This window comes from Brachyhypopomus gauderio, chromosome 2 (genome assembly GCF_052324685.1).
Source record: "Brachyhypopomus gauderio isolate BG-103 chromosome 2, BGAUD_0.2, whole genome shotgun sequence".
NCBI classification, from domain to species: domain Eukaryota; kingdom Metazoa; phylum Chordata; class Actinopteri; order Gymnotiformes; family Hypopomidae; genus Brachyhypopomus; species Brachyhypopomus gauderio.
In genome coordinates, this window is record NC_135212.1 from 33,261,230 (window position 1) to 33,288,339 (window position 27,110).

At 43.7% G+C, this 27,110-nt stretch overlaps 1 protein-coding gene across 1 annotated transcript in view; it reads right to left on the minus strand.

Annotated features, from left to right (window-relative positions):
* Window positions 1-1,577: 1,577 nt before the first annotated feature.
* Window positions 1,578-27,110, minus strand: part of cfap45 (cilia and flagella associated protein 45) — a 36,101-nt gene continuing 10,568 nt past the window's right edge. Inside the window, exons 5-12 of the mRNA XM_076994513.1 lie at window positions 16,239-16,409; window positions 15,565-15,743; window positions 15,268-15,397; window positions 14,852-14,998; window positions 14,105-14,218; window positions 13,664-13,857; window positions 11,200-11,424; window positions 1,578-1,750 (exon numbers count right to left, since the gene is read on the minus strand). Of these exons, the coding sequence (XP_076850628.1) occupies window positions 1,675-1,750; window positions 11,200-11,424; window positions 13,664-13,857; window positions 14,105-14,218; window positions 14,852-14,998; window positions 15,268-15,397; window positions 15,565-15,743; window positions 16,239-16,409 (1,236 nt within the window). The 3' untranslated portion in view covers window positions 1,578-1,674. The remainder of the gene's footprint in view (window positions 1,751-11,199; window positions 11,425-13,663; window positions 13,858-14,104; window positions 14,219-14,851; window positions 14,999-15,267; window positions 15,398-15,564; window positions 15,744-16,238; window positions 16,410-27,110) is intronic.

Below are 27,110 nucleotides of genomic sequence, written 5' to 3' on the forward strand. Positions count from 1 at the left end.
CCAGTCACCAGACATGAACATCATTGAGCATGTTTGGGGTAGGATAAAATAGAGGAAGCTTGGAAGACAAAACCAAATAATTTTGATGAACTCTGGGAGGCATGTAAGAGTGCATTCTTTGCTATTCCAATGAATCATTGTCGAACCGCATGGATGCAGCCCTTCAAGCTCATGGAAGTCACACAAAATATTAAATGTGGCTCTAATAGCACCACAATGTCATTCACCACTGTTATGAAGCATATATTTGTATATGAAGTGAATTATTTGTTTGATTTTCACCTTACTTTCTGTGGGCGACAAAACTTTTGTCTTGCCAAAATCTGACCTTTCTGTGTTCATTAAATGATCAATATTTCTGCAGTGAAGCAAATTTATTTTCGTAAATTGAATCTCATTTGGGAGGGTTTAGCTTTCATATGAGTCATTTCTAAAACCAATCGATAAATTTACAGTTAGGTTATAAGCTTTTGTTTCCACAACATGGATAAGCGACAGAACTTATGTCAGGGACTGTATATTCCCTTCTACCTAAGTGTTTTCCTTTGTTCTATTTGGTGTCTATTATATTAAACAAATTATATTAAAACATGCGTTTGCTTCACACGCACCCCATTGATATGTTACAAGTGCATTTTGAGTGTTTACATTTTTTTATATACTGATGTCATTGGCAGTTTGTTCAAAAACCTTTCAATTGTACTCTAATTGTTGATGACTGGAAAATTACAATGACTTCAATTCATATAGGTAATTTTGGAAAATCTGAGAAAATATTACTTGCATAATAATTAGGATCACAGTGTAGAGAGTAAAGTGAATGACAAACAGGTGTGTGTAACTGAATGGGCATGTTAGTAGGTAAATAACTGTGAGCATGGGAGATTGTGAGTCTAGTCGTGTGGTAGTGGGCGTCTGAACTTCGGGATCAGCCACCAACTGAATACTGTGTATGTGTGTGTGTAATTATATATATATATATATATATATATATATATATATATATATATATATATATATATATATATATATATATATATATGCATGGTCTTAGCATGGCTGATATCTGTCAACCAGGACATTGGTCCACAATCCGAGTGTAGTGTGCAAATCTGCATGTGTGCAGAAGAGTGATGTGCATGAATTCCAGACTGGACCCCTGGCCCGCATTACTGGACTGGTGTGAACTAGTGATCTTCTCTCATGTAGTTACGTAGTTGTATTTTGGATATTTCTGGCCATTGAGAATATTAGGAATGTATGTAAAACAAATAAGCTATTGAAAGCATAATAACAAACCTGTGGCTCGTCTCGTCATCGTCTTGTGTAGTTCGTCTACTTAATGTGCGTTTACGCAGTATCTGTGCTTGTCTTTGTCAGAGTCTAACTACGTTAAGTCTCCTACATGTTTTGTTCACATAAGCCTTACGCTGCTTCAAGTACTTCAATAAACTATGTATTTTTGTTAATGCTTGTCTCCGCATCCTGCCTTACTTCGCACGTTACACTGCCCTTATTTTAACAGGCGAATGCGGTGTATTAGAGCTTATAACAGAACATGCAACAACTCAAGAACCTGCAGTTTGCTTTAAGAATTTTATTTGCTTATATTGCATACAAGATATTCTTCATGGCTTTTATGTATATATGTGGGGACATACAAGAATATAACATTTAGCCCACCAAGGAGGATAAGGCATAACCTTTCCGTTCCACTTCTTTGCAGTATTTGTCAGGAAGCCCAGCTGCCCTGAGAAAGCAAAACATTTTCTGTTAACCATAATCAACATTTCATAGTAAATTCCCTTGAAAATACATACTTCCTGTACTTGCTGTATCATTTGGGAATCAATCACAGCTGTTTGTGTGCACGTTGTAAAGGACATGCATCTTTTCATTTATTATTATAGATTTTTGTTCTATTTGGAAAATGTGGAAACTCCACAACAATAAAAACCCCCACATATTTTTACATCTTTTCTCATGGGTAGTACATTTCCGGTCCGGAACCAAAATTTAAGGACATGTCCGGATATGCAGTAAAAGTAATCATGATCAGACACACAGGAGTCTGCTGGTTTAGGTTGATACGTTGAAAGGTTGGGAAAACAGTGTGACATCATCATGAGTCACTCATTTTGATCCATTTAGAAAAACCTCTGCTTCAGCGTTCCTCTTTGTCTGTTCATTACTCTGTGTATTCAGACCCTGTGTTTGTGTTTTGTAGTGTTTTGTTCTATTTAGATATCATTTCCTGTTATGGCAAAAAAACTCCCTTATCGAGAGATAAGTGAAACGTCTGCCTTATATCTTATAACTTATCAGATTAAATTAAAATAAAGTAGGTAATACTACACATCTTGAAATATGAATTAACAGTCTAAAATATCCCAGTAGCTTTTGCACGGACACTGTGGGCCTTGGCCGTCTGACCTTACCCATGTCCACCCATGTCCATGTCCCGCAGGAGCGGGAAGATGGGGGGAGACAAGCAAGCGGGCAAGAGACAGACAGACTAAGCAGAAAAGCTGGTAAAGCAGTGGCGCAAGCGGCTTGCTTGGAGCTTGGATGGCAAAAAAAGTTTTGAAAAGGTCAGCGTTTTCATGCCTGGCATACAATTAGATGAGAAATGCTAATATAATTACTGTATGTCTGGCATTGTTACGATTCTGTTGCGGACTTGGGTGAAGTAGGACACAAACGCGTAGAGACCAGGGTTGCACTTGCAGTAGACTGTATATTTAATTTAGAATCCAAAGACAGATGACCAATTGACAAACTCCCGACACGGTGACGAGACCGACGAGGCATTCTGGACAGACCACGTAACACTGGGATTACATTAACTCACTATAATACCTAGATATAACAATATTAAGACAGAACAATGACATCTCTTAACATGGTGACTTGATGAACCAGGCAGTACATAATACATGTAACATGGCCAGTAACACTCTTTACATGACGACCAGATCACCGACAGTACATAACACATGTAACATGGGCAGTAACACTCTTTACGTGACGACCAGATCGCTGACAGTACATAACATATGCAACATGGGCAGTAACACTCTTTACGTGACGACTAGATCACCGAGGCATTTAAATAAACCACATAACATTATGGGCGGTAACAACTCTTTAAACGGTGGCCAGATCAACAAGACATTAGAAACAACCACGTCAGTAGTCTTTGATAATTCGCGAGCGAAAGGGAGAAAACACCTAGATTTAGAAAAGACAAATGAAACTTTAAGTATTCAACTACACAGGACTTTAACCACGTAACTCAAAATTAGAACACACGCGGACATGAACCTTAATATAGAAACATTGACAGACAAGGAAATCAAAGGAACAAACACGGGGAACGGCCAAACCTAACAGGGTTGCGAACTAGAAGGACAACGTTTCCCCAAAGGCAACGACCAACCCCTAAGGAGACAGACACACGATAACCATAACAACATAACTTGTAATAACCAGAGACAGAACAGACTGATAAAGACTGAAATGAAGACTAAAGTGAATCGACTAAAATCTAGAGCACTGACAGACGGCACTGAACTGGACTGGACAACCTGGAAACGCGGAGGGTGTGAAACAACGATCGCCAAAGACCGTGTCCTAAGGATTTAAATACCCACTTATTTAAACAACAATGAGGTACAGGTGAGACCCATAATACCAAGGGCTGGAACTAGGTGGTGCAAAACACTAAAACCGACGAATAAACGTAAGTAAATGAGGGGGGGCGGAGTAACACGTTACAGAACCCCCCTCCTACGCGTGCCATTACAGGGCACGCACGATCCAAACCAAAATCCAAAACCATTCCCCGAAACTAAGGAGGCCGAATCGGGAATCCTGAAGACAACGTAGCAGCCGAAAAACCTAAAGAGGAGGCACGTGATGCGACCGGAGCCACAGAAGCTGAAACAGAAGAAAGGGGAACAAAATCAGAACAACCAGGAAAAGACGTAGGCACGGACTCAGACTCAACACACGACCACCACATACGAGAGGAATAGGCAGAGGCGGGGCCAGGAACAACCAACGGGACGAGATCACTATCAGGACTAACCGAAACAGGGGTTACAAAACCGAGAGAGCCAGGGACAAAAGGCCCCGAAGAGAATTCACAATCAAGCCCAGCGTCTACACCAGAAGACACAACAGGACATCGAGCGGAGCAGACACAACAGGACATCGAGCGGAGCACGGGTAATTGGAAGACCCAGAAGGCGGAGGAACTAAGGGGACCGATGCAACCCTGGAAATTGACTGAGGCAAGGGTACCTGTTGCGGAGAACCCTGGTGGCATGCTGGAATGGGCACAGTAGGAGAAACAGAAGAGAAAAACCCAGGGGCAGAAGGCAATTCCAACACAGACATAATCACACTAAGAACAACAGACATAGGAACTGGAACCAAATTAACAACAACACGAGGAACCCACATTGTAACATTAGAACTAAACATTCCAACAGGAGGCAACACAATAGAAACAGGGACAAGTACATAACCAGGGGATGGTGCCAAATACATAGGCATAGTCTTAGAGTCCATGCATGCAATGAAGTCAGTTACTGTCTTCAACACTGATGCCAGTTTCGTCTCTGTGCCTATGGAACTCTGACCTCCTAGATCCAAAGGGACAGTCTGGGTGAACCTCTCGGGGTTATCAACAGATCCTTCCTGGGTAACAGGGTCAGGGAGCAATCCAGAAGACATGGGAGCAGAAGACGGAAGCGACCATTCCCGGGTCGCGGGAGCGACAGATAACTCCCTCTGAAGTGCAGGTGTATGCAGCGCAGGCCTCCCCAAAGCCCTCGGCACCGAAGCTAGCCCAGAGACAGCGTTGTCGGGGGGCATTGCTACCGAGGAGACAGCTGGAGGTATAGGAGGCCCTGTGATAGCAGGAGGGCCAAGGAGTGTTTCAACCAAGTTGGCATCGCTAGGAAGCGCAACAGTCATGAAGACTTCGCTAGAGGGCGTTGCTGCTAGTAACATGGCATCAGCAGGAGCGGCCGCCGGGAGAGCGTCGCCAGCAGGCGCGGCCGCCGGGAGAGCGTCGCCAGCAGGCGCGGCCGCCGGGAGAGCGTCGCCAGCAGGCGCGGCCGCCGGGAGAGCGTCGCCAGCAGGCGCGGCCGCCGGGAGAGCGTCGCCAGCAGGCGCGGCCAGAGGAACATTACGGAGTGGCCTGGTGGCCAGGGAGATGTCCAGAGCCATTGGGGCCTGAGGGACGCCAGGGAGCGTGGAGGGCTGAGGGACGCCAGGGAGCGTGGAGGGCTGAGGGACGCCAGGGAGCGTGGAGGCCTGAGGGACGCCAGGGAGCGTGGAGGCCTGAGGGACGTCAGGGAGCGTGGAGGCCTGAGCAGTAGCTTCGGTATGTAGAGCCTCCTGGAGGAACTGGGTTGGTATTGAGGGAGCAGGCCGAAGAGCTGCCTCTATCTTTCTTCGTAATGTCATCAAACTTTTAACATGAATGAGTGGATCATCTGTGTGGGCCATGAAAGATCTATTCCTGAACTCCCCCACTACCATTGGATATGGAGCAAAACGTTTAAACATCAAAATAAAAAAGTCCTCTAAAGAAAACCCGGTCCCCTTCTCATCAAATTTTGTACTGAGTGTCTTATTAGCCCAAACCAACGCCTTTCCGGTGAGAAACTGGCACAAAAACTGAATTTTAACATGTTCCGGAGGAGGAGAACATAACAAAAATTGAAAAAATTATCTACTTTGAAAAACAAAGTCCTCAACCGTCCCCTCTCCATTATATATCTTAGGGGGGTCACGCCGAGAGAGCAATAGGCATGGCGCACTTATTACCGGAGTGTCTGTCAAATCAGTATTGGGTCTCTCGCTGTGTCCATTTAAAGGGCGATCGTTCTGTAACGATTCTGTTGCGGACTTGGGTGAAGTAGGACACAAACGCATAGAGACCAGGGTTGCACTTGCAGTAGACTGTATATTTAAATTAGAATCCAAAGACAGATGACCAATTGACAAACTCCCGACACGGTGACGAGACCGACGAGGCATTCTGGACAGACCACGTAACACTGGGATTACATCAACTCACTATAATACCTAGATATAACAATATTAAGACAGAACAATGACATCTCTTAACATGGTGACTTGATGAACCAGGCAGTACATAATACATGTAACATGGCCAGTAACACTCTTTACGTGACGACCAGATCGCCGACAGTACATAACACATGCAACATGGGCAGTAACACTCTTTACGTGACGACTAGATCACCGAGGCATTTAAATAAACCACATAACATTATGGGCGGTAACAACTCTTTAAACGGTGACCAGATCAACAAGACATTAGAAACAACCACGTCAGTAGTCTTTGATAATTCGCGAGCGAAAGGGAGAAAACACCTAGATTTAGAAAAGACAAACGAAACTTTAAGTATTCAACTACACAGGACTTTAACCACGTAACTCAAAATTAGAACACACGCGGACATGAACCTTAATATAGAAACATTGACAGACAAGGAAATCAAAGGAACAAACACGGGGAACGGCCAAACCTAACAGGGTTGCGAACTAGAAGGACGACGTTTCCCCAAAGGCAACGACCAACCCCTAAGGAGACAGACACACGATAACCATAACAACATAACTTGTAATAACCAGAGACAGAACAGACTGATAAAGACTGAAATGAAGACTAAAGTGAATCGACTAAAATCTAGAGCACTGACAGACGGCACTGAACTGGACTGGACAACCTGGAAACGCGGAGGGCGTGAAACAACGATTGCCAAAGACCGTGTCCTAACTAAGGATTTAAATACCCACTTATTTAAACAACAATGAGGTACAGGTGAGACCCATAATACCAAGGGCTGGAACTAGGCGGTGCAAAACACTAAAACCGACGAATAAACGTAAGTAAATGAGGGGGGGCGGAGTAACACGTTACAGGCATGGTGGGTCATCGGCACGACCTTATCACAGGCTGCGAGAAGTTAGGAGAAAACAAGGTAGAAGTTTGCTGTATATGACTCATAGTTTTACTTTTTCCATCTTTACAGGTACTCAATATCTTTTAGATTCAGGTTTCCCCTGATATCTTTTAGTATTGACTAAAAACCTTTTTACCTTTTGAAACATCAATAGACTATAATTCTCTTCCAATTGTTAAAGGGCATATGTCAGAGCAGCTGTTAAAACACATATAAGTGGCCAAACGAGGTGTGGCGTGTTGTCTGGGGTGTACTCATGCCCTACATAAGCGCAGACATTGCTCTTGCTTTAGTGCATTTTTGCCAGACGGTCTAGCAACTTAGCATGGTGGAAGAATGTTATACAAGTGGTTATAGCAGCATATACAATATTATGCTCTTATGAAGAAAAAACATCCTGACATCTTGACATCCTGATGTTACTGCCTGGCTGCTGGGTGGAGTGGCCTGGCTGATGGGGGAGTGGCCTGCCTGGTTTTTACCAATGAGCACACTGCATTTTAAAGTGCACAGAAGCATCTTAACTATTCAGATCCAACCAAATGCTTGCAGAGTCAGTGAATGACACTTTCCTTTGCAGCAGGTCAGTGGGCTAAAACAAATGATTAAAGCAACTTTCAGTGTTTCAGGGCCATAAAAGTGAATATTGTTTCCTGGCTAAATCTAAGGCACCTAGTCTAGACCCTGTTGAGCACGTGCTTCACTTACAGACAGTGGCCAGAATCTCTGAAACAAGCAAAACTGGAAACAGCTTCATGGCAGGTCTGGTGGAGTGTCACTAGGGACGTTACTGAACTTTCCCCTGGTTAAGAGGAGAAAGAGAGAATGAATGAGAGAGAGAGAGAGAGAGACACAGAGAAAGAGGAGGAATTATACTGGGGACTTTATTTGGTTTGGTTGGATCTGCTTTGCTTCTGTTTCTCTCTTCCGCCTTGCGTGTGTGTGATCTTCAGTGCCTAACCATGCTCTCTGTGACTCACTGGGGGTAATTGCCCAGGTCATTAAAAGTTCGATGATTTCGCTGTTGAATAGAGCACTGCCTGCCCTAGCTTTGGCTTACTTTGGAACTGCATGTCACATGTTTCTCCCCCTCCCTCTCCCTCTCCCTCCCTCTCCCTCCTTGCTCTGACTCCCTGTCAATTTCCTCTACTCCATCTTTTTGTCTCTACCTCACTCTCCTTTTTACACCGGGGGATGTGCAAAGCACCCCCCCCCCCTTCTCTCCCCGTCCGTGTTCCTAAAAGCTCTTGAACTAACATTATTATTCTTTTATGGGTGAAAACAATGAGAACATAGACACAGCAGCCCACTGGCATCCTGGTAGTGGCAGGTATCAGTCCTGCACTCTGTCCTGATGTGACTCACTCTGGCCCAGCTGGCTGGCCCAATCCCAGGGCACTGTTGGAAGTGTGCAGTTCGGGTGGCAGGGGAGGGATCTCTGCCTGTCTCCCAGACCCCAGCTCTCTTCTGCCAGGGAGCTGCATCAGATGCTTCTCTGGCTGCCCTACACTGTAGCCTCACTCTGGACTACAGAAGCCTCCTTCTGCTTATTACAGAGTTCATTGAATCTGACATGTAGCTGCGCTGACGGCTCCACCCCCAACCCTCTCTCATGGCTCCCTGCTTCTCCTGCATCCTGAACCATTAGATGTCAGACACAGGTATCACCTGCCCTGCCCCACAGCACAGCCGGGTGGTTGGATCCTCATATCACCTGTGTTCTCTCTGGCCCTAAAGATGGCTGGCTATGGAACGTCTGACTGACAGGCCGTCTCATTTTCCGACGTGAAATCCGTAGACGCACGTGCGCACATGAAACGCCAACGCAAACACGGGAGAAGCCGGCAATGACTGTGCGCATACATCATGACACATTTGTACAGCAAAGCCCTCTGACAGATGAATGTGAAGATAAACACACAAAGATCGCAAGATGTACAAAAATAAACACACAACATACCTGTCGTCTGTGCGTGTAAAACTACCACTGAAACTACTGTCAACAAAAACAGTATTCTGTAGCAGAGACTTATCTTATGATAGCACTCACCAGGGGCCTCATGTACAAAAACTTGGATTTCTTACTAAAAATTAGCATACGTTCAAATCCAGAAAATGGAATATGCATAAAAAAATCCGGATGTATCAAACCGTGCGTACGCCGGAATCCACGCACATTTCTTTTGTACATCCCAATCAACGTGGAATTGAGCGCACACGAGAGAGTGGCTGACTCCTATTGTAACACGCCCCCCTATAAATATGCAAATTCATTTAAATTTGCCTTGCACCGGAGAAGTTTCCTCTGATCTATCACAAACCATGTCTAAACGGGGAAAGAAGAGGAACTTCACCGAATGTGAAAGTGGAGACGCTCCTGAATGAGGTAGAGGCGCGGAAAAAATGTTTGTGTGGCATGTTGTGGCATTACGGCAAAGCGCAAAAGGTCTGAGTGGGACAGCGTGCGAAGCTTTAAATGTTGTGGGGTCAGAACAATGCAGACTGGCAGAATAATATAATCCACCTAAAAATATCAGTGATGCACTCACTAGCATCAGCGACTCAATAAAATAATTGGTTAAAATTTGAATGCTGTCTCTTATACCCTTTTTATATTTTAGCGATGATTTGTTGCCTTACTTGTATGGCACATGGGTTAGGCTACGCAGGACCCCACATGCCCTCACAATAAGACACACCTTCTCTGGCCAATACAGGAGCATTCCCCCGGTCCTGTCCATGAGACACTTTTGCACCATGGAATGTTTCTCAGTGCATGAGTTCCAGGCAAAAAGATTATATGGACGCACAATAAGATGAGCATGATGGTGATGACTGAAGAGGCTACGCTGGTGGATGGGAAATTTAAATATAAGAAACTTCCAGATGGAAGTACAAACACAAATAGTGTTATTTGCACTTTATGTAGGAAGGAGTTCGCTTATCACAGGAGCACTTCCACCCTTCGTTACCACCTCAAAGCAAAACATGTTGGGGCTAACGCGCAGGTCAGTAATGATCACTTAGCTGCTAAATGTATTCCTAGTACGAACTAACAGTGTCGCCAGTCAACACTCAACCACATGTCGGGGTTCAAATTAAGAAACAAAATGTCAAAGCCCACATTAGACAAATTGACCAATTCACTGGTGAGATGGTGGCAAAGAAGGTGACTTAAGTTGCAACACTAGGGTAACAGCGATGATTTGACATTGGTTGTTTTCAGTGGTGCTTCATTTGGTAATCTTCCTGATGAAGGTACACAGGGAGGGACACTGATTGCACACATGGGAAAAGGAGGAAAGATCTTTCCTCTCCTCTGTAAAAAAATCAAGAGCGTGGTCAAAAGCACACTGGCAGGAGAGACTCTAGTCCGCGAGGCTAGACTAGGAGAGTAGATCTGGCCCGCGGGCCGCCAGTTGAATAGCCCTGGAATAGACAGTGCAGTCTTCCTGGCAACACTTTTTTCTGAAATCACCACTGGTGACCCTAGTCTGAACACTCTTCCAATGTTCCATGTGATTGATAATCATTCCCTGCTTGATGCACTTAAGACTGTTAAGCAGGTTACAGAAAAGAGACTCAGGTTAGAAATAGACAACAATAAAGAGCTCATACAAGCTAGGAAAATCAAAGAGCTTTGTTTACAAAGTTATTTTGTAGTGTATTATTATTTATTTTTAACATGTGCTGCTGTTATTATTATAGTATGCTGTGGCAAGAGCACCGCACATCTGAATGTATATATCTATATATATATCAACTCTGCAAGGAGTTGTATTATTATTTATGGACTGTTGTTCATGAACAATTTTTTGTTTTAATTTTTTTAAGAAAAGAAAAAGGGAGATTTTTAACTCATAAGAACAATGTGACCTCCTGTTATATCATGAGACTGAGAGGGGTCAAGGGGGAATGAGAGGGGGGAAGGAGTGAAATAAAAGTGGGTTTTATTCTATGAGTGAAAACGAAGATGTGTTATTGTATTAACATTGCTTACCTTGCATGATTACAAAATCTAGCAGTTCTGTCATCAAAGGAAATTATCTCATGAATGACACTGATGTTATCATGCTACACTCTTCTTCAAACAGGAACTGGGTTAAAATGCTCATGTGCTTTTCATGAATAAACACAACGTACCAATTAAGAAACTTGTCCTAGATTGTTTTTCTGCTTTCGTGTGACTCACTTCAGTTCTTTCAGCTTCTTGTCTCTGATGTCATCCAGACGAGCTCTGCGTGCGCGAATCTCTTCATTCATTCTTTGCACCTCCAGGAAGCGCTCCCTCCGCAGGACGATGGCCTGCGTCTCTCGCTCCCGCAACTGCTCTCGGACTCCCTCGGCGTGGTGGAGAGCCTGCTGCCGCCGACGCTCCTCACGCTCCTTCTCCTGAGCGATCAATTTCTGCTGTGTCCTGCAGCACAGAGAGGGAGCGAGCTGAGTATCCAAACCCTGCAGAAGTGGTAACCCAGGGAACCCAGAACCCTCTGACACCTTAATTTCAGTGTTGATCCAGGATGAGAAGGTTGCCTGAGATGAATATGCATACATTGGGCCTAAAAGCATCCGGTAACAAAAGTATTCATGGAGCTTTTCTGTAAAATCATGGAGCACTTCTGGGAAAGCAGATGGGTGTGAACCCAGTCTAAGAAATTAGTGCTTCTGTCTACAACCCTGATGTTCTGTTATTGGAGAAAAATGCAGAAGTGTCTACTTGGCACTAAATTATTATTTCCAGTCTTCTGTCTAGCAAGGTCCAGACTGCCTCTGACACACAGACTTGGAATGTAATATAATCATAAATTTTTCATCAGTCTCTGGTGGACCTTAAAAATATGGATTTATATAACCTTAAGCAATTTCCAGTTTCCTTTCCTATAGTATGTAAATGTACAATTTTTGATGCATATTCATATACGATTAATATAGATCAATTGGACTTAAAAGATTCAGGACACAAGCTTGAAAGACAGATAGTTTCAAAATGTCATTTTACATGCTACACTAACAAAAGTGTAACTGTCATACAGCAGGACCAAGAAGACTGCAATACCTAGAGTCCCCTGCATTGTATACCTTGTTCCTCCTCCCCTCAAAATTAAGCTTCACACCTGTTCCCCATTCGTACATACACATATAAGCCAGACTAATCCACTACCTCCTTGTGAAGTATTGGCCACTGTTTAGGAAGCATACCACACATTTATTTTACTGTTTAGAAAGCATAACGAGTGTTCATTCATTACATGTATTTACATAGTTTCAACTGCTTTTTGTTTAGTCTGCTCTTGTGGATTTGAACTTTTGTACCGTTGCTTGGAACTTGCTGTTTATTAAGAATACTGACCTGGACTGTTTTTGACTCTGATTGTAGATTACGTTTTGGTATTGGCTCTGTGTCTTAATATGTACCAACCTGCACAGTGGCAGTAAATAGTAGAGCTGTTCTGGGAAAGCAGATAGTGTGTGAACGCTTTCTAAGAAAAGAGCATTTTTGTATACAACCAGGGCTTAATTTGAGCCGGATCCTGCCGGAACAGGATCCGGGAACTCTTTCATTTTGAAGGGTGCGTTCCGGGAACTGTCTGCCTCGATCCGGTAACTTTCAAGCCTACCAATTATAAGTTATGAAAAAATCTGTCTGCGTTGAACCAATTAATTGAACAAATAAATGTATAAAAGACATTTTTTAAACACAAGATCCACATTCAGGCTTCCTAAATCACATAAGAGCTCTCCTTTTTAGCGATGCCTTTAGGCGTCTCCCCTATAAAGCTAGTTATACTTTCGCAAGTGACCGTAGCGCGCGACTCCGCACACCTCACGCGAACCTCTGCAAACGGAGGAGGCGTTTATACTTGCCGCGTCACATTTTGTGCAGTGTTGTCTGAAACGATATGTATAGGGGAAGGAACATTTACCTGACAAATTTTAATGTTGCTTTGTGTTTCAGATTTGTAAATTGCTGGAATTTAGGCTAAAGTACTTGAAAATTCACTTAAAATGCACTTCTGCACTTAAAACACTTATAAAACACACGTAAATCATTTAAAAGTAATTTATATATACGAATTGGCTTGCTATTTTGACATTTGTGCGCCTAAGCGTTGCATTTTGTGTGCGATCCGGTGACATTGTTGGTCTCAGTGACCCCTTGTCTCATGCCACTGTTTGCGTTCCGGCATCGTTTGATTTACAAATTAAGCACTGTATACAACCCTGACGTTCTGTGACAGGAGAAAAATGCAAAAGTGTCTACTTGGCACTAAACTATAGTCTTCTGTCTCACAAGTTCCAGACTGCCACTGAAACAAAGAGTTGTAATGTTATGTTTTATAATCAGGAGTTCTTCCAGGTGTTACATCTATCTACATCTAATAGGCAAATATGCTATTTAAGTAAAAGTTTTATAGAGGAAAATAAAGTCCCTTGTTTTGACCTTTACATGTGTACCACACCCATGTGCTGGATCCTTAGAAATGCCACAGCTTGTCTGAGATGGCTTCCATGGGTGTTTATGGCACACAAATGCATTCCACAGCTGTGGAATAATGGTATTTGTCAAGATTCTCCAAATTCCTTACTTAATCAAGAACATGTTAGTAATGAGACGAGTCTCTAAGCATGAGACTAGCTGTGTGGTGCCAGTTCACCTCAGGACCCTGTCGAACTCCGCCCTCTCTCTGCCAACCTCAATTGACAGCATGTGCTCTTTGTGGGAAATCTGCTGTAGGCGGGTGACCTTCAGCTGCTCCTCTTCCTCTGCCTTCTTCTTGGCCTGCTCCTTCTCCTTTCTTCTCCATTCTCTCTCGGCTGCTTCCTGGTTCCTGCGAGCCCTGAGCTCATCCTTGGAGGAAATGACATCACAAAGTTAACAAAAACTTTTTTTTCTTTGGGGACTGTGATTTATCACAGTCATGATGCATAAATAAATATGACTATAGATATGATCCTCCTGTTATAAATGTGACATGAAAAGTATAATAAATATAAAACACTGGCAAAAGAGTGTGCAATGTTTACTTAGAAATACGATCCACCAAGCACTGAAAGGAGTCTGTTGTTAAATATTTAATCAGTGATGATGCTTCCACCTGTTCAGCTCTGTGGTCTCTGTCTCTTTCCTGAAGAGCTCTGAGTCTGGCCACGTCCTTCTCCTTCTCTCTCTTTATTCTTTGTTGCTCTGCCTCATGCTCAGCCTCTCGGTCCTGCAGCCAGGAAACAAACCTTAGCAGAATCAAAAGGTCACCAGGTTCACCTATCTGCCTATTCCAACACCTGGGATCATTATCAGAGCCTTTCCACTACTCTTTCCCTGGCAGAAAAGATCTGCTTTATATATAGAAGAGTTAGACTGCACTTCATGTCTGTGATACTGAAGAGACATCAACATCTCTCCATTGCTATTACCACTGCTGGGTGGCATTGACAAATTAGAACTTTGTGTACTTGGTACCAGATGACAATCGAAGGAAATATGAAATCAGCTTGCATCCTTGACACATCACTTGTAAGAAACATCTGTGTTTGTTGTGTTCACAGTCCTGGGTTTCCACATTTTCATACCTTCAGTTAATACCACAACATCATGTCACAGTAAAAGGGAAGTTTCTTCAGAAATACAGACCCAGAACCGCAGACAGTAATAAGCCACAAACCATGTTCTGATCCTTCGTACACATGTAAACTGATCTTGCTGGTCCCACACAACTCAAATATAGCAAATATGTCTGACTAGAATATATATCTATATATATTCTACATTGGTCAGATCACATTTGAAGTACAGTTTTTTTCGGACAATTTGCCAATGTTTCTCATGAAGAACTGTGACAATTTACCAGTTTCTGCCGCGTGTAGTCCAGAGCTCGAAGGTCCACCAGTCTTTCTTCTTCCTTACGCCTCTCTTTGGCGAGCAGACCATCCTCATTTATCTTCTGAATTTCCAGTTGTAGCTTCCTCTGCTCTGATTTCTTTCTTTCCATAGACTAGTACCATAGACCCACCAACACACACACACACACACACACACACACACACACACACACACACACACACACACACACACACACACACACACACACACACACACACACACACCAGCTGCACAACACTCTCACAATAGCTGATCATGGAAGCTCTCTTACAGATATCAAAACTACTATACTGTGCCCCAGCAGGAGCCCTGTCTTCAGGTCACTTGGGAAAGTGTTATGTTAATATGTGTGCTGCAGTGGGTTCGGACTGGTGCCAACACCTCCAGCTCCTCCATCTGCATACGTTCCATGTTCTCCAGCAACTGTTGGCCCTCCTGTTCCTTCAGCTCATCCTGAAGCAAACGCTCCTCCAGGCGTTCGTCGATCTGCTTTAGGATACACATCTTTCCCCTGATGTGACAGATGTTCATGCACACACACACACACACACACACACACACACACACACACACACACACACACACACACACACACACACCCTGTTTGGTGATGCAGGCACAAACACTAGTGAAACATGCTTTCAGAAGTAGCCGGTGTGGCACGTGGTGAGTCCTCACTGCAGACGCTGCTTTTTGCGCAGCTGCTCAAGCTTCTCCTGAGCCTCCAGGGACCTGCGTCGCTCCAACTCCATCATGGCATCCAACCTCTGCTCCTCCTCCTCCAGCTCACACTGAATCTGCTTCTTCTCCATGATCTGAGCATCACGCACTGCATGGCACTGAGCTCCTAGGATCAGCTATCGATCGATGCACCCATCCACACACACACACACACACACACTTTAGTCAGGTGTGTCCAAACCTTTGACTGGTAGTGTACACACACACCTGGGTAAAATCTGGGTAGTAGGTTCAATAATTTCAATTGACTTATTGTGGTTTATACCAGTGTTTCTCAACTCAGCCCTCAAGGCCCACATGACATTTCTACAGATTTGCTGTTCAAATTCCCAACACGTAAGGTTAGAGCAAAAAATGTGGAGCCACCCGGTCCCACAGCAGAATGATGTACTCCACATCTGCTCTAACATGTTACATTCCTAACTTTATTGCACTTGCTGCCAATGATTAAAAGCTGTTAGAATGTTTTGATGCTGAGATGAGCACCACCTTAAAAGCCATCCATTTAATCAGAAATTCAGCATTACATTGCATTATGATTTGTGAAAGGAAAACAAATATATGAGTGCACCCAGGCCCAGCTACGGAGAGCTGGAGGGGGCCAGTCAGACCTCATTGAGCTTCTTGACCTCATCCTCTTGCTCAATCCTAAGAGCATTAGCCCTCTCGAGCAGGTACTGAGCACGCTCCCTGGCCTCCTCCTCCAGGTCACTAAGACCCAGGTTCTTTTGTCGGGAGAGGTCTGCCTGACGCATCCGAGCCTTCCGCTCCTCCACTGCATCCTAACAGGCACACAGAGGAGCAGCAACAGCACATGTGGAGAGAAATAATGGTTTTGTTATTACAGCCATTATCAGCCTTCCTTCGTTACAATATCAATAACAGCCATGCTAACATAAGCAGTCACTCACATTCAGTCCTTTGTAGGAAATCTGCAATCTTCCACCATCAGAAACTGTCAGTATAGCACACTGGGTTGTTATTACTTACTAAATTAGGAGTGGCCAAGCTGCAGCTCGCGAGCCGCATGCGGCTCCCCAGTCGGCCTGCGCTCTCACCTGCACAAACGATCTGTGCCATGGCCCGGTTACCTCATCAACTCTGAGGTTAACAGACTGTTACATCTTCGTGGTGTGTGGTTTGTTTACAAGCCTAGCAAGCCGCTAATAGTCCACGTGAGACTTGCGGCATGAAGTATCTGTGCTATTGTGATTCTGCTTTGAGTTTCGTTGGTGAGACGCAGTCTTCTGTCACACGTTTTGGAATAAACCACATACGAGGTGCAGCAAAGACACCGCAGACGACTGAGGGAGGCTTCAAAACTACTGCCGCTGTCTGTTTTCTTCTTAAAGGTGAGCGCAGGTCAGTGGCATTGTAACGAGTGTTGATAATTGAGTTTATCCACTTTTTACCTAGAAAACTACAGTTACGTACATAACAGAGCTTGTAGTGTGCGTGTAACCCCGTTGTGCCGTGGCCCACCTCCTCCAACCATGCCAAAGTCCTGAAGCATATCATGTTTATATCGAAGTTTGTGTTTGTTTTTTTAATGTGCTGTTCGCTTAGCTTGAGTTCATCCTGGTATTTTCGTCAAACGTGCATGTGCGTGAGATGAAAACACCGCTTCCCAGTCAGGACAAGATCATTTAAATAAACAATTTGAGTCAAGTTTGCTCTCAAAATGGCAGGGAAAAAATGCACAGCAAAACAAAAATATGAAGATGAACAGAGGGTGTTTTTAACAGAGTAGGCAACCCTAGCCCGGCACCCAGGGAGCAGTTGGGGTAAGGTGCCTTGCTCAAGGGCTCCTCAGTCATGGCCTCAGGCCTGGGAATTGAAACCAGGACCCTCTGGTCACAAGACCGGTTTCCTAACCACCAGACCAGACCATGACTGCTGCCACACTGTTTGTGTGTGACATTTACAATAAATCTGAGCAGCTACCCATAACATCTTTATTCAGATGAAACTAAACAACTATTAAAAGACACAAAAAACCCTTTTCTCAAAAATACTTTATCAGTTTGGCATCAATTACATAGCACGGAATGAAGCACCTACAATCTCATATATCTTACCTATTTGGGGAAATAATAGATTTAAACCGAGAAGAGCAGACATGGGGTTTAAGATTTGGTTTTATAAAGGCTTGAAGAAAATTGGGGACTTATACAATGGAGTGTTGATGTCTTTTGAACAATTGGTTAGTAAATATGGCTTACCCAAAACACACTTTTTAAGTACTTACAAATTAGATGTTTTATCACCACCCTATTAAAATCCATAGCTGAACCCTTACTTTCCACTATAGAGAACATAGCCATTAAAGGTCATTGGAGGAGAGGCTTGCTTTCTAAATTCTATAACACTTTACTTTTAGCTTCAAAAGAAAATAGTTTTTCATATCTCCAATCATGAAGGAATGATCTGCAAACAGAAATCTCTGTTGACGAGTGGAACAGCTCATGCTTGTTGGCACAAACACAGGCTATTAATACCAGGTTCAGATTATTACAATACAAATAATAGGTTATTTAGAACCTATATTACCCCTGTAAAACTTCACCATTTCAATTTAAATATTCCTGATTGTGTAAAGTCTGAAAGTGTGGTGCGGATAAAGGCACTCTACTCCATTGTATGTGGAAATGTAGAGAAATACAGATTTTTATATATACACTGTTCAAAAAAATAAAGGGAACACTTAAACAACACAATATAATTCCAAGTCAACCACACTTCTGTGAAACCAACCTGTTCAGTTAGGAAGCAACACTGATTGTGAATCAATTTCACCTGCTGTTGTGCAAATGGAATAGACAACAGGTAGAAATGAGAGGCAATTAGCAAGACCCCCCCCCCCCCCCCTATAAAGGAGTGGTTCTGCAGGTGGGGACCACAGACCACTTCTCAGTACGTATGCTTTCTGGCTGATGTTTTGGTCACTTTTGAATGTTGGTGGTCCTTTCACACTCGTGGTAGCATGAGATGGACTCTAAAACCCACACAAGTGGCTCAGGTAGTGCAGCTCATCCAGGATGGCACATCAATGCGAGCTGTGGCAAGAAGGTTTGCTGTGTCTGTTGGCGTAGTGTCCAGAGGCTGGAGGCGCCACCAGGAGACAGGCCAGTACACCAGGAGACGTGGAGGAGACCGTAGGAGGGAAACAACCCAGCAGCAGGACCGCTACCTCCGCCTTTGTGCAAGAAGGAACAGGAGGAGCACTGCCAGAGCCCTGCAAAATCACCTCCAGCAGGCCACAAATGTGCATGTGTCTGCACAAACGGTTAGAAACCAACTCCATGAGGATGGTATGAGGGCCCGACATCCACAGATGGGGGTTGTGCTCACAGCCCAACACCGTGCAGGACTCTTGGCATTTGCCAGAGAACACCAGGATTGGAAAATGTGCCACTGGTGCCTTGTGCTCTTTACAGATGAAAGCAGGTTCACACTGAGCACGTGACAGACGTGACAGAGTCTGGAGACGCCGTGGAGAGCGATCTGCTGCCTGCAACATCCTTCAGCATGACCAGTTGGCAGTGGATCAGTAATGGTGTGGTTTGGCATTTCTTTGGAGGCCTGCACAGCCCTCCATGTGCTCACCAGAGGTAGCCTGACTGCCATTAGGTACCGAGATGAGATCCTTAGACCCCTTGTGAGACCATATGTTGGTGCGGTTGGCCCTGGGTTCCTCCTAATGCAGGACAAGGCTAGACCTCGTGGCTGTAGTGTGTCAGCAGTTCCTACAAGATGAAGGCATTGAAGCTATGGACTGGCCCGCCCGTTCCCCAGACCTGAATCTGATTGAGCACATCTGGGACATCATGTCTCGCTCCATCCACCAACGTCACGTTGGCGGATGCTTTAGTCCAGGTCTGGTAGGAGATCCCTCAGGAGACCATCCGCCACCTCATCAGGAGCATGCCCAGGCATTGTAGAGAGGTCATACAGGCACGTGGAGGCCACACACAATACTGAGCCTCATTTTGACTTTACATTACATCATTTGACAGGACATTACATCAAAGTTGGATCAGCCTGTAGTGTGTTTTTCCACTTTAATTTTGTGTGTGGCTCCAAATCCAGGCCTCCATTGGTTAATACATTTGATTTCCATTGATAGTTTTTGTGTGATTTTGTTGTCAGCACATTCAACTTTGTACAGAACAAAAAATTCAAAGAATTCAATGAGAATATTTCATTCATTCAGATCTAGGATGTTTTATTTGAGTGTCCCTTTTATTTTTTCGAGCAGTGTATGTGAAGACGTTAAGAGAACGTGAAGACGTTAAGATTAGGCGTTTTGAAAATAAACCACCATTAAATAATGTGATTAAAAGCGAATTATTTCGAGTATATGTATGAATATTTAACTTATTTAAGTTTATCGTGCTGGGAAATATTGAAATGGACCTTGAAAGTGACGTACAAGTGCTTTAATTCCACCTTATAAAGGTGTATGAACCCTTCAAACAAGACTTTGTTCATTGCGCTGAGGCGCGGCGTGCGCAAATTATAAAATTCGAGAGGTACACGCCCTTGCGCACAGGCGAAGCCACAGCGATTACATCATTTTCGCCGCGCGGACCCTCACGCCGCTCGCGACGCGTCAAGTATAAACCAGGCTTAACACTTTTAAAACCGGCGTAGTGGAAAATACGCATTTGACTATCTTCACATGCTCACACGAGCTACTAATTCGCCAACTACTGGCGATCAATTGATCGCGATATAATACTTATTTTTTTGTCCATTATCCCCCCCCCCCCCCATCAACAATTTTAAAAAAATTTACAGTAAAAAAAGTGGCTCTTGGGTTTAGGGCAGGGGTGGCCAACCCGTCTCAGAGACCAGCGGCCCGTCCGAAACCGAGTAATACACTACTATATAGTATGCGAGAAGCAGTATGCGAACAACCTAGTACGTCCGAAACCACAGTATGCATTAAACCAGTACGCGAAACGTACCCGGATGACGTACTGCATCGGCAGCCATTTTTAAGTACGTGATTGCAGCACACTGTCCTATCCCATGATTCAACTGGAGCAGCGGAGGAGTTCAAAGTCAGAAAAATAAAATGGCGGAAAGCGGCGAGCCAGCAATTTACAAGTGTAAGTAGATACAAACACAAAATAAAACATTTTTAAAATATGATGATGTGCAAACCAAGTGCAACCCAAGTGCCGTTACAAGTAGTGTCACTGAGAATGAAAAATACAATTTGTTAGATTACATATATATCGTTTTTACATTTTTTATTAACGTAGTTAGCGAGTCCAAGCTGAGGTAATCTTGTTAGCTCGCTAGTTGACCCGTCAAGCTAATACCGATTAACTCGTATATCCGATAACGCGAAAAATGTGCTGTATTAATGTCGGTTTTGTTAGATTTATATGCATATGTGCATATCCGAATGGAGCTGTGGATTTCTGTATTTTTCAGTGTTTATGACCATCAGCGAGTCCAAGCTGAGGTAATCTTAGCTCGCTAGTTGACCCGTCAAGCTAATACCGATTAACTCGTATATCCGATAACGTGAAAAATGTGCGGTATTAATGTCGGTTTTGTTAGATATATATGCATATGCGCATATCCGAATGGAGCTGTGGATTTCTGTATTTTTTAGTGTTTATGACCATCAGTGAGTCCAAGCTGAGGTAATCTTAGCTCGCTAGTTGACCCGTCAAGCTAATACTTATTGTCGTACCGATTAACTCGCAACAAAATCTGAAGCGCATCCATCAATTTTAGACCATTTTGCTCGCAATAATTTTAAGACATGACTGACTAAAGCTGGGTGTATACTGTGCGATTTTTGGCCCATTTTCAGCCGATTTTTCACTCGTGTGACTATTTTTGCGATCGGGCCGAGTTTCGGCTCAATCGTGTCGTGCATCGTATAGTTTACACAGGTTGATTCACACCTCAGACCAACTCCCGATCAGACATCGCAGCGTCGCAAGAATATCAAACATGTTTAAAATTCAATTCGCTCCTCGTGAGAGTATCGCACTGTTGAAGCAGCTCCACGAGCCGACTCTCCCTGCGATTTAGTCGTACAGTTTGAGCTGGAGCTGAGTACACGATTTAAAATATCGTACAGTGTACGCCCAGCTTTAATCTGGTTTAAAGCTGCCCTCCCTCCCTCCCTCCTGCCCTGCTCAGCTTAGATTCTCTGTCTTGTCTAAGTAACCAGACGCTGCTCTTCGAATATTAACAAGAAAATGGATTTGATCAGGTGGTCTCTCAACGCAATTGACACTATTTTTTCCACGAGGAGTCATGGTGCGGGAGAACCCACATGCCCGGACGGAACGTCCTCAGCTGGATATGTGCATGACTCATGGGGGACCTGGCGTAGTTTGTGTCTTGCGCCTCTCTCCCTGGAAGATGTTGAGGACGTGTACCTATTTGGAACTTTGATCGCAGTGGCTATGCTGATTGGATTAGGCGTTGCCCTGGTGTATCGGAAAACTGAAAGAGTGGAGTCAGCTATTGAGCGTCCACGTCAAGTGCCCCACATGATTGATGCGGTGGGTAGAGCTGTTGGAACACAGACTGTGACTGTTGGAAAAAGCTTGGAGACGATCGTGGATGGAATCAATGCTCTACGTGCGAAGTTGGATCAGTTGGGAGACAGCCGACTAAGAGGAGTTCGTGCTCAAATTCCCAAGGACGGGCTCCTTGCTACATTCTTCATTCTTCTTATCTGCATTGGCGCCCAAACAAATTTCTCCCAGAAGGTCGTCGTCTTGGTTACCTGCTCCTACCCCCACACAGAGACTGTCAGAGATGGCTCTCGCCTTCCACCGCGAACTTTGACACAAAAACTCTGTGCCAGGCCTCTGGCTCCCCCCTCTCCCTCTCTGAATGGATCACGCCTCTCACTGCTTACTGTCTGTGTTATCAATGCTGTATGTGCTATGGGGATTTTTTGCATGCACACAGACTGTTGTCCTGTTCGTGAGAATAATCTGTGGTCATATTTTTTTTGTCTCCTCCTAATGTTATCTCTATGTTTATCCCCCCATTCTGCGTAATCGGCGGCGCACTAGTTGCAGCGGCCACTCTGGGCTCTGGTGCTTTAACACTGGAGTTTGGAGAAACGCAATTTCGTTCAGCTATGCACTTGTGTAAAGTCTGAATGACAATAAAGTTGACTTTGACTTTGACTTTGTTTACAAGTGGTTTGCAGGTCGAATTCCTTTGTTTATTTTCTTTTATTTTAAACCTTGGTTGTTTGTCATACTGATATAACGACGTTCGTGCATTCACCTCACCTTTTTAGTAATACTATTGAAAGGCTAACCTATTCTTACCATATTCTATACTATAAAAATATATCTAGCTTTGTGATTATTGATTTTTGTAACTTTGCTACACTGATACAGTAACCATCAATTTTAAAGCTATAGTTTATTCTTGCAGGGACTGATGAAGACACCAGGGACCTTATCCGGTGGAGGGTGGCCAATGCGTCCCTCTTCACCGGTAAAAGAAATGCAGCAGTACGAGGTTTTGAGTAAGTAACTTTGGTTAAATTAATACATCTGCATTACAGGTCATGTACACTATTAATTACAAAAGGCTGTATGTAATAGAGATGTAGTATTACCAGTTTTAAGACAGTGTATGCATTTTACTGTAGTTAACGGTTATGTTCATTATCTTGCAGAGCCTTCGTCTTGGAGAAAAGACTGCCAAAGGCAATCTCTCCACTTTATGTTAAAAAAAAGTGGGAGAACCTGAAGCAAAAATATAAAGTAAGTCTCTTCCTGATAGTTTATCAGATTATAATAATTCAGTGAAGGTTTAGTTATAATACAAGGTGTTGTCCCCCGTTCCCTCTTCCGTGTTTTTATTAATTTTGTAGGAACTGAAGTGCCCCCCCACTGGGGTGAGTACAGAGGGTGGTGTAGCAACAGCAGCATCCTGGAAATGGTATGCTGCCATGGATGAGGCAATAGGAAGGAGGCCATCAATTAGTCCACCCACCCTTATTTCCTCATCTGGCCAGGGTGCTGCTGTTGAGCCACTGCCCTCTGTAAAGGAACCCCTTGCCAAGAAGAGGCAGGGGAATTTAATGGACTATTTGAGGGAGTTAGAAGAGAGGGAAAATGAGAGGGAGAGAGAGGCTGAGGAAAGAGACGAGAGAAGACTGAGAGAGGCTGAGGAGAGGGAGGAAAGAAGATTGAGAGAGGCTGAAGAGAGAGAGGAAAGAAGAGAGAGGGAAACAATAGCACGAGAGGAGAAGAGAGATGCAGAAGCTAGAATAAGAGAGGAAAGGAGGGATAGGGAGGCAAGAGAGAGAGAGGAAAGATTTTTAAATGTACTGGAGATTTTAGCTAAAAAATAAATTAATGTATATCAGCTTTCAAGTCTTTTGGTGTTATTATATATTGTGAGGATGATGACAGTAATACATTTGCAACTAGAAATAGTTAGGTTGTAGATTTAATTTAAATATGTTTAGATTTTGTGTGTGCACGCGCACACTTACCCAAGTCTTATACTATAGGTATACTATAGGTAGGGCATAGTTTTCAAGCTTATGCATAAAGGATGTGTGTGACTAGATCTTTTTGTCCCAAACAACTTAATTAATTAAACAAGTTTTAGTCTTCTGATCAGTAGCCACACTGAGTAGAAATTCTCATGTCATAGATCTTTTGAATGTATTGATGGAGCAAGCTTTCTGTTTAAACTTTAATGCTAAATGATATTCATAACCTAAAGGTAATACATCATTTACACCCAATAAGTCTGAGTACAATTTGGAATGATTTTAATTTGGCATCAGTAAGAAAAATGGAGAAATACACAACTTTTTACATTTCTACAAACATTTCTAAATATAATCATGCTCGTGCAGAGCTAAAACACAATGTTGTGGTGCTGAGACAGCTGCAGCCAGAATCTCTTGTGCATCTTCCCCTGATGTTTGTTCTGTGCCGACAGGCTCTGGTGGGTCAGTGTCATCAGCCTCTGGAACATCTGGGTCCATGATGTCGCCCGTGAGCAATGCAGAGGTTGTGGAGCACAGCGCAGCATGCCACAACCTCAGGTGCAAAGACAGGGCTCACCTCAAGGGCTTTAAAGAAAATGGATCGCCAGCGGGTCTTCAGCATTCCAAATGTTCTTTCAATGATGTTCCTGGCCCGAGAGAGTCTGCTGTTAAAACGAGCCTGTACAGGGTTCTGCACAGGCTCGCGATAAGGGGTCAGGAGCTGGATTGGTGCGCTGATGCACGGATAACCCCCATCCCCAAGGATGCACCTTCCTCTAGGTGGGTATAGGCCCTCTTTGTATATAGGGCTGTTCTTCAGCACCCGTGCGTCGTGTACAGACCCAGGGTAACCAACAAAAATGTCAATAAACCTTCCCTGATGGTCACAGATTGCTTGCAGCTGCACAGAATAAAAAAGCTTCCTGTTCAGGTAGCACTGTGCACTGGCAGATGGGGGTTTTATTCTGATGTGGCACCCGTCGATGGCACCAACTGCCACTTTGAAAGACGCCGATCCAGCCAACTGGGCAAATCCTGCTCCTACCACATCCAGTTCATCACCAGCAGGTAACATAATGACCCTCTTCAAAATGCCACTGACTGCCTTGCTCATTCTGTGCACGATGTCACACACAGAAGATCTTGGGATGGCGAACCCTCGGGAGACCACACGATAGGATGCTGCGTGTGCCAGCCAGTAAAAGAACACCAACAGCTCGATGTCCCTGCTCCACCCATGATCAGTCTCCTGCCTCAGTGCATTACTGAGTGAGGTGATGGTCTCACGGGAGAGTCTGAAATCTGCCCTGAGGTCTCCACCACCGAAATACAGCTGCAAGACGGGCACAGCTGTATTGAGGTGACAATACGTCAGGCTCCCATCCTGTAAATCAATGCACATAGTTTAATTAATTATTAATATAATAATACTTTATTTATTTGATCCAATTAGAATTTGGTTTTTATATTTACTGTAAAATAAATTAATTAATTCAATATTTTTGTAAAAGTGGTTTGACTATACATTATTTCATAATCATGAGCACAAAGAATGTTTTTTGCTCCGCGGTATTCAAACCAGATATTTACCACTACGCTCGAAGCTCCACTAACTAACTCTAGCTCCACAACAGGGCTAATCGTGTTAATTTTGCTAATTAATTCTCCAGTCACAATAAAAAAATATTTGGAACAATTTATTCTGGGTCCGGATGGGATGGCATTTGTGTCCGTTGGTTGTGGACCATAGAAATAGAAATTTGCAGAGTTAATCAGGAATGAGATTGGGTCCGGACAGGACTGCGTTCGGGTCCGGATCCGGACCGCGGTCCGCCTGTTAGTGACCTCTGGTCTAGAAATATAACTCGAAGCTGTATTTTAATCATCTTATTATTAAGATGTCATTGATTTGTGCTGTCCAATCAGTAATATAGCACAAATATGTATGTAGCAAGTGCCGGCTACGATTGCTAAAGACGATAGCGGTACTTACATTTCTCCTGAGGTAAATGATCAAATTCCCGAGGAATCTTCTCCGAGCTCGACTACTCGACGCCGTCTTGCAGAGAATACCATCGCTCTTGACGAGGTAAATGTAAAATGAAATGTAAATGAATAAAATGTAAATGTAAATGAAGCAAATCGAATGTAAATCGCGAACAGACCATAAACTAGAAAATTGTCAAATGGGGCTTTTAATTTAGTAGCGTAACGTCATAGGTCATGTGACGGGTAAGATGGCGGACGTAGTATGTCCGACGTTGGATGCATACTGACCAATCGCGTACTTAAATAACGTACTGCTTTGACGGTTGGGAAGACCGTACTGCACCGAAATCTAGAACGTACTGCTTAAGTACGCGATTTCGGACGCAACTCAGGTCTACGCCTGTCCACAACATTCCGGCCCCTATTTATTACATTACCACACAGTAATAATTAACACATCCAATACCATGATCTAGGACATGCAACACACTACATCACAGTTTCTCAATAAAACAATATAATGCACTCAAAGGGTCCATCCAGCTATTTCTTTTTTCTTTTCTTCTTACCAGTCAGTCATAGGCCAGAGGTTACCAGCACTTAGCCTAAATATCAAGTCAGTCTGTGATGTACGTCTGTAGTGTCCCAAACATCAAGTCATATTGTAGTTGCATCAATTGGCTCCAAGACGATATCATGTGTCAGAGGCCTCCTGAAGAAGGATCTTTGTGACTGGTCTGCATACAAGGCTGGTTGAGGTCTTAATCCAGACCTGACATACAAGCCCTTTCTTGTCTGGTGTAACTGCTGTGACTCTGCCAATGATCTAGGAACCATGAGGCGCAGTGTCATCTACTATGAAAACCACGTCTCCAGGAATGAAATTGCATTTAATCTGTATCCATTTCTGGCACTGTTGAAGTTGTGGCAAATATTCTTTAATCAATCTTTCCCAGAATAGGTCAGATATATATTGGACCTGTCT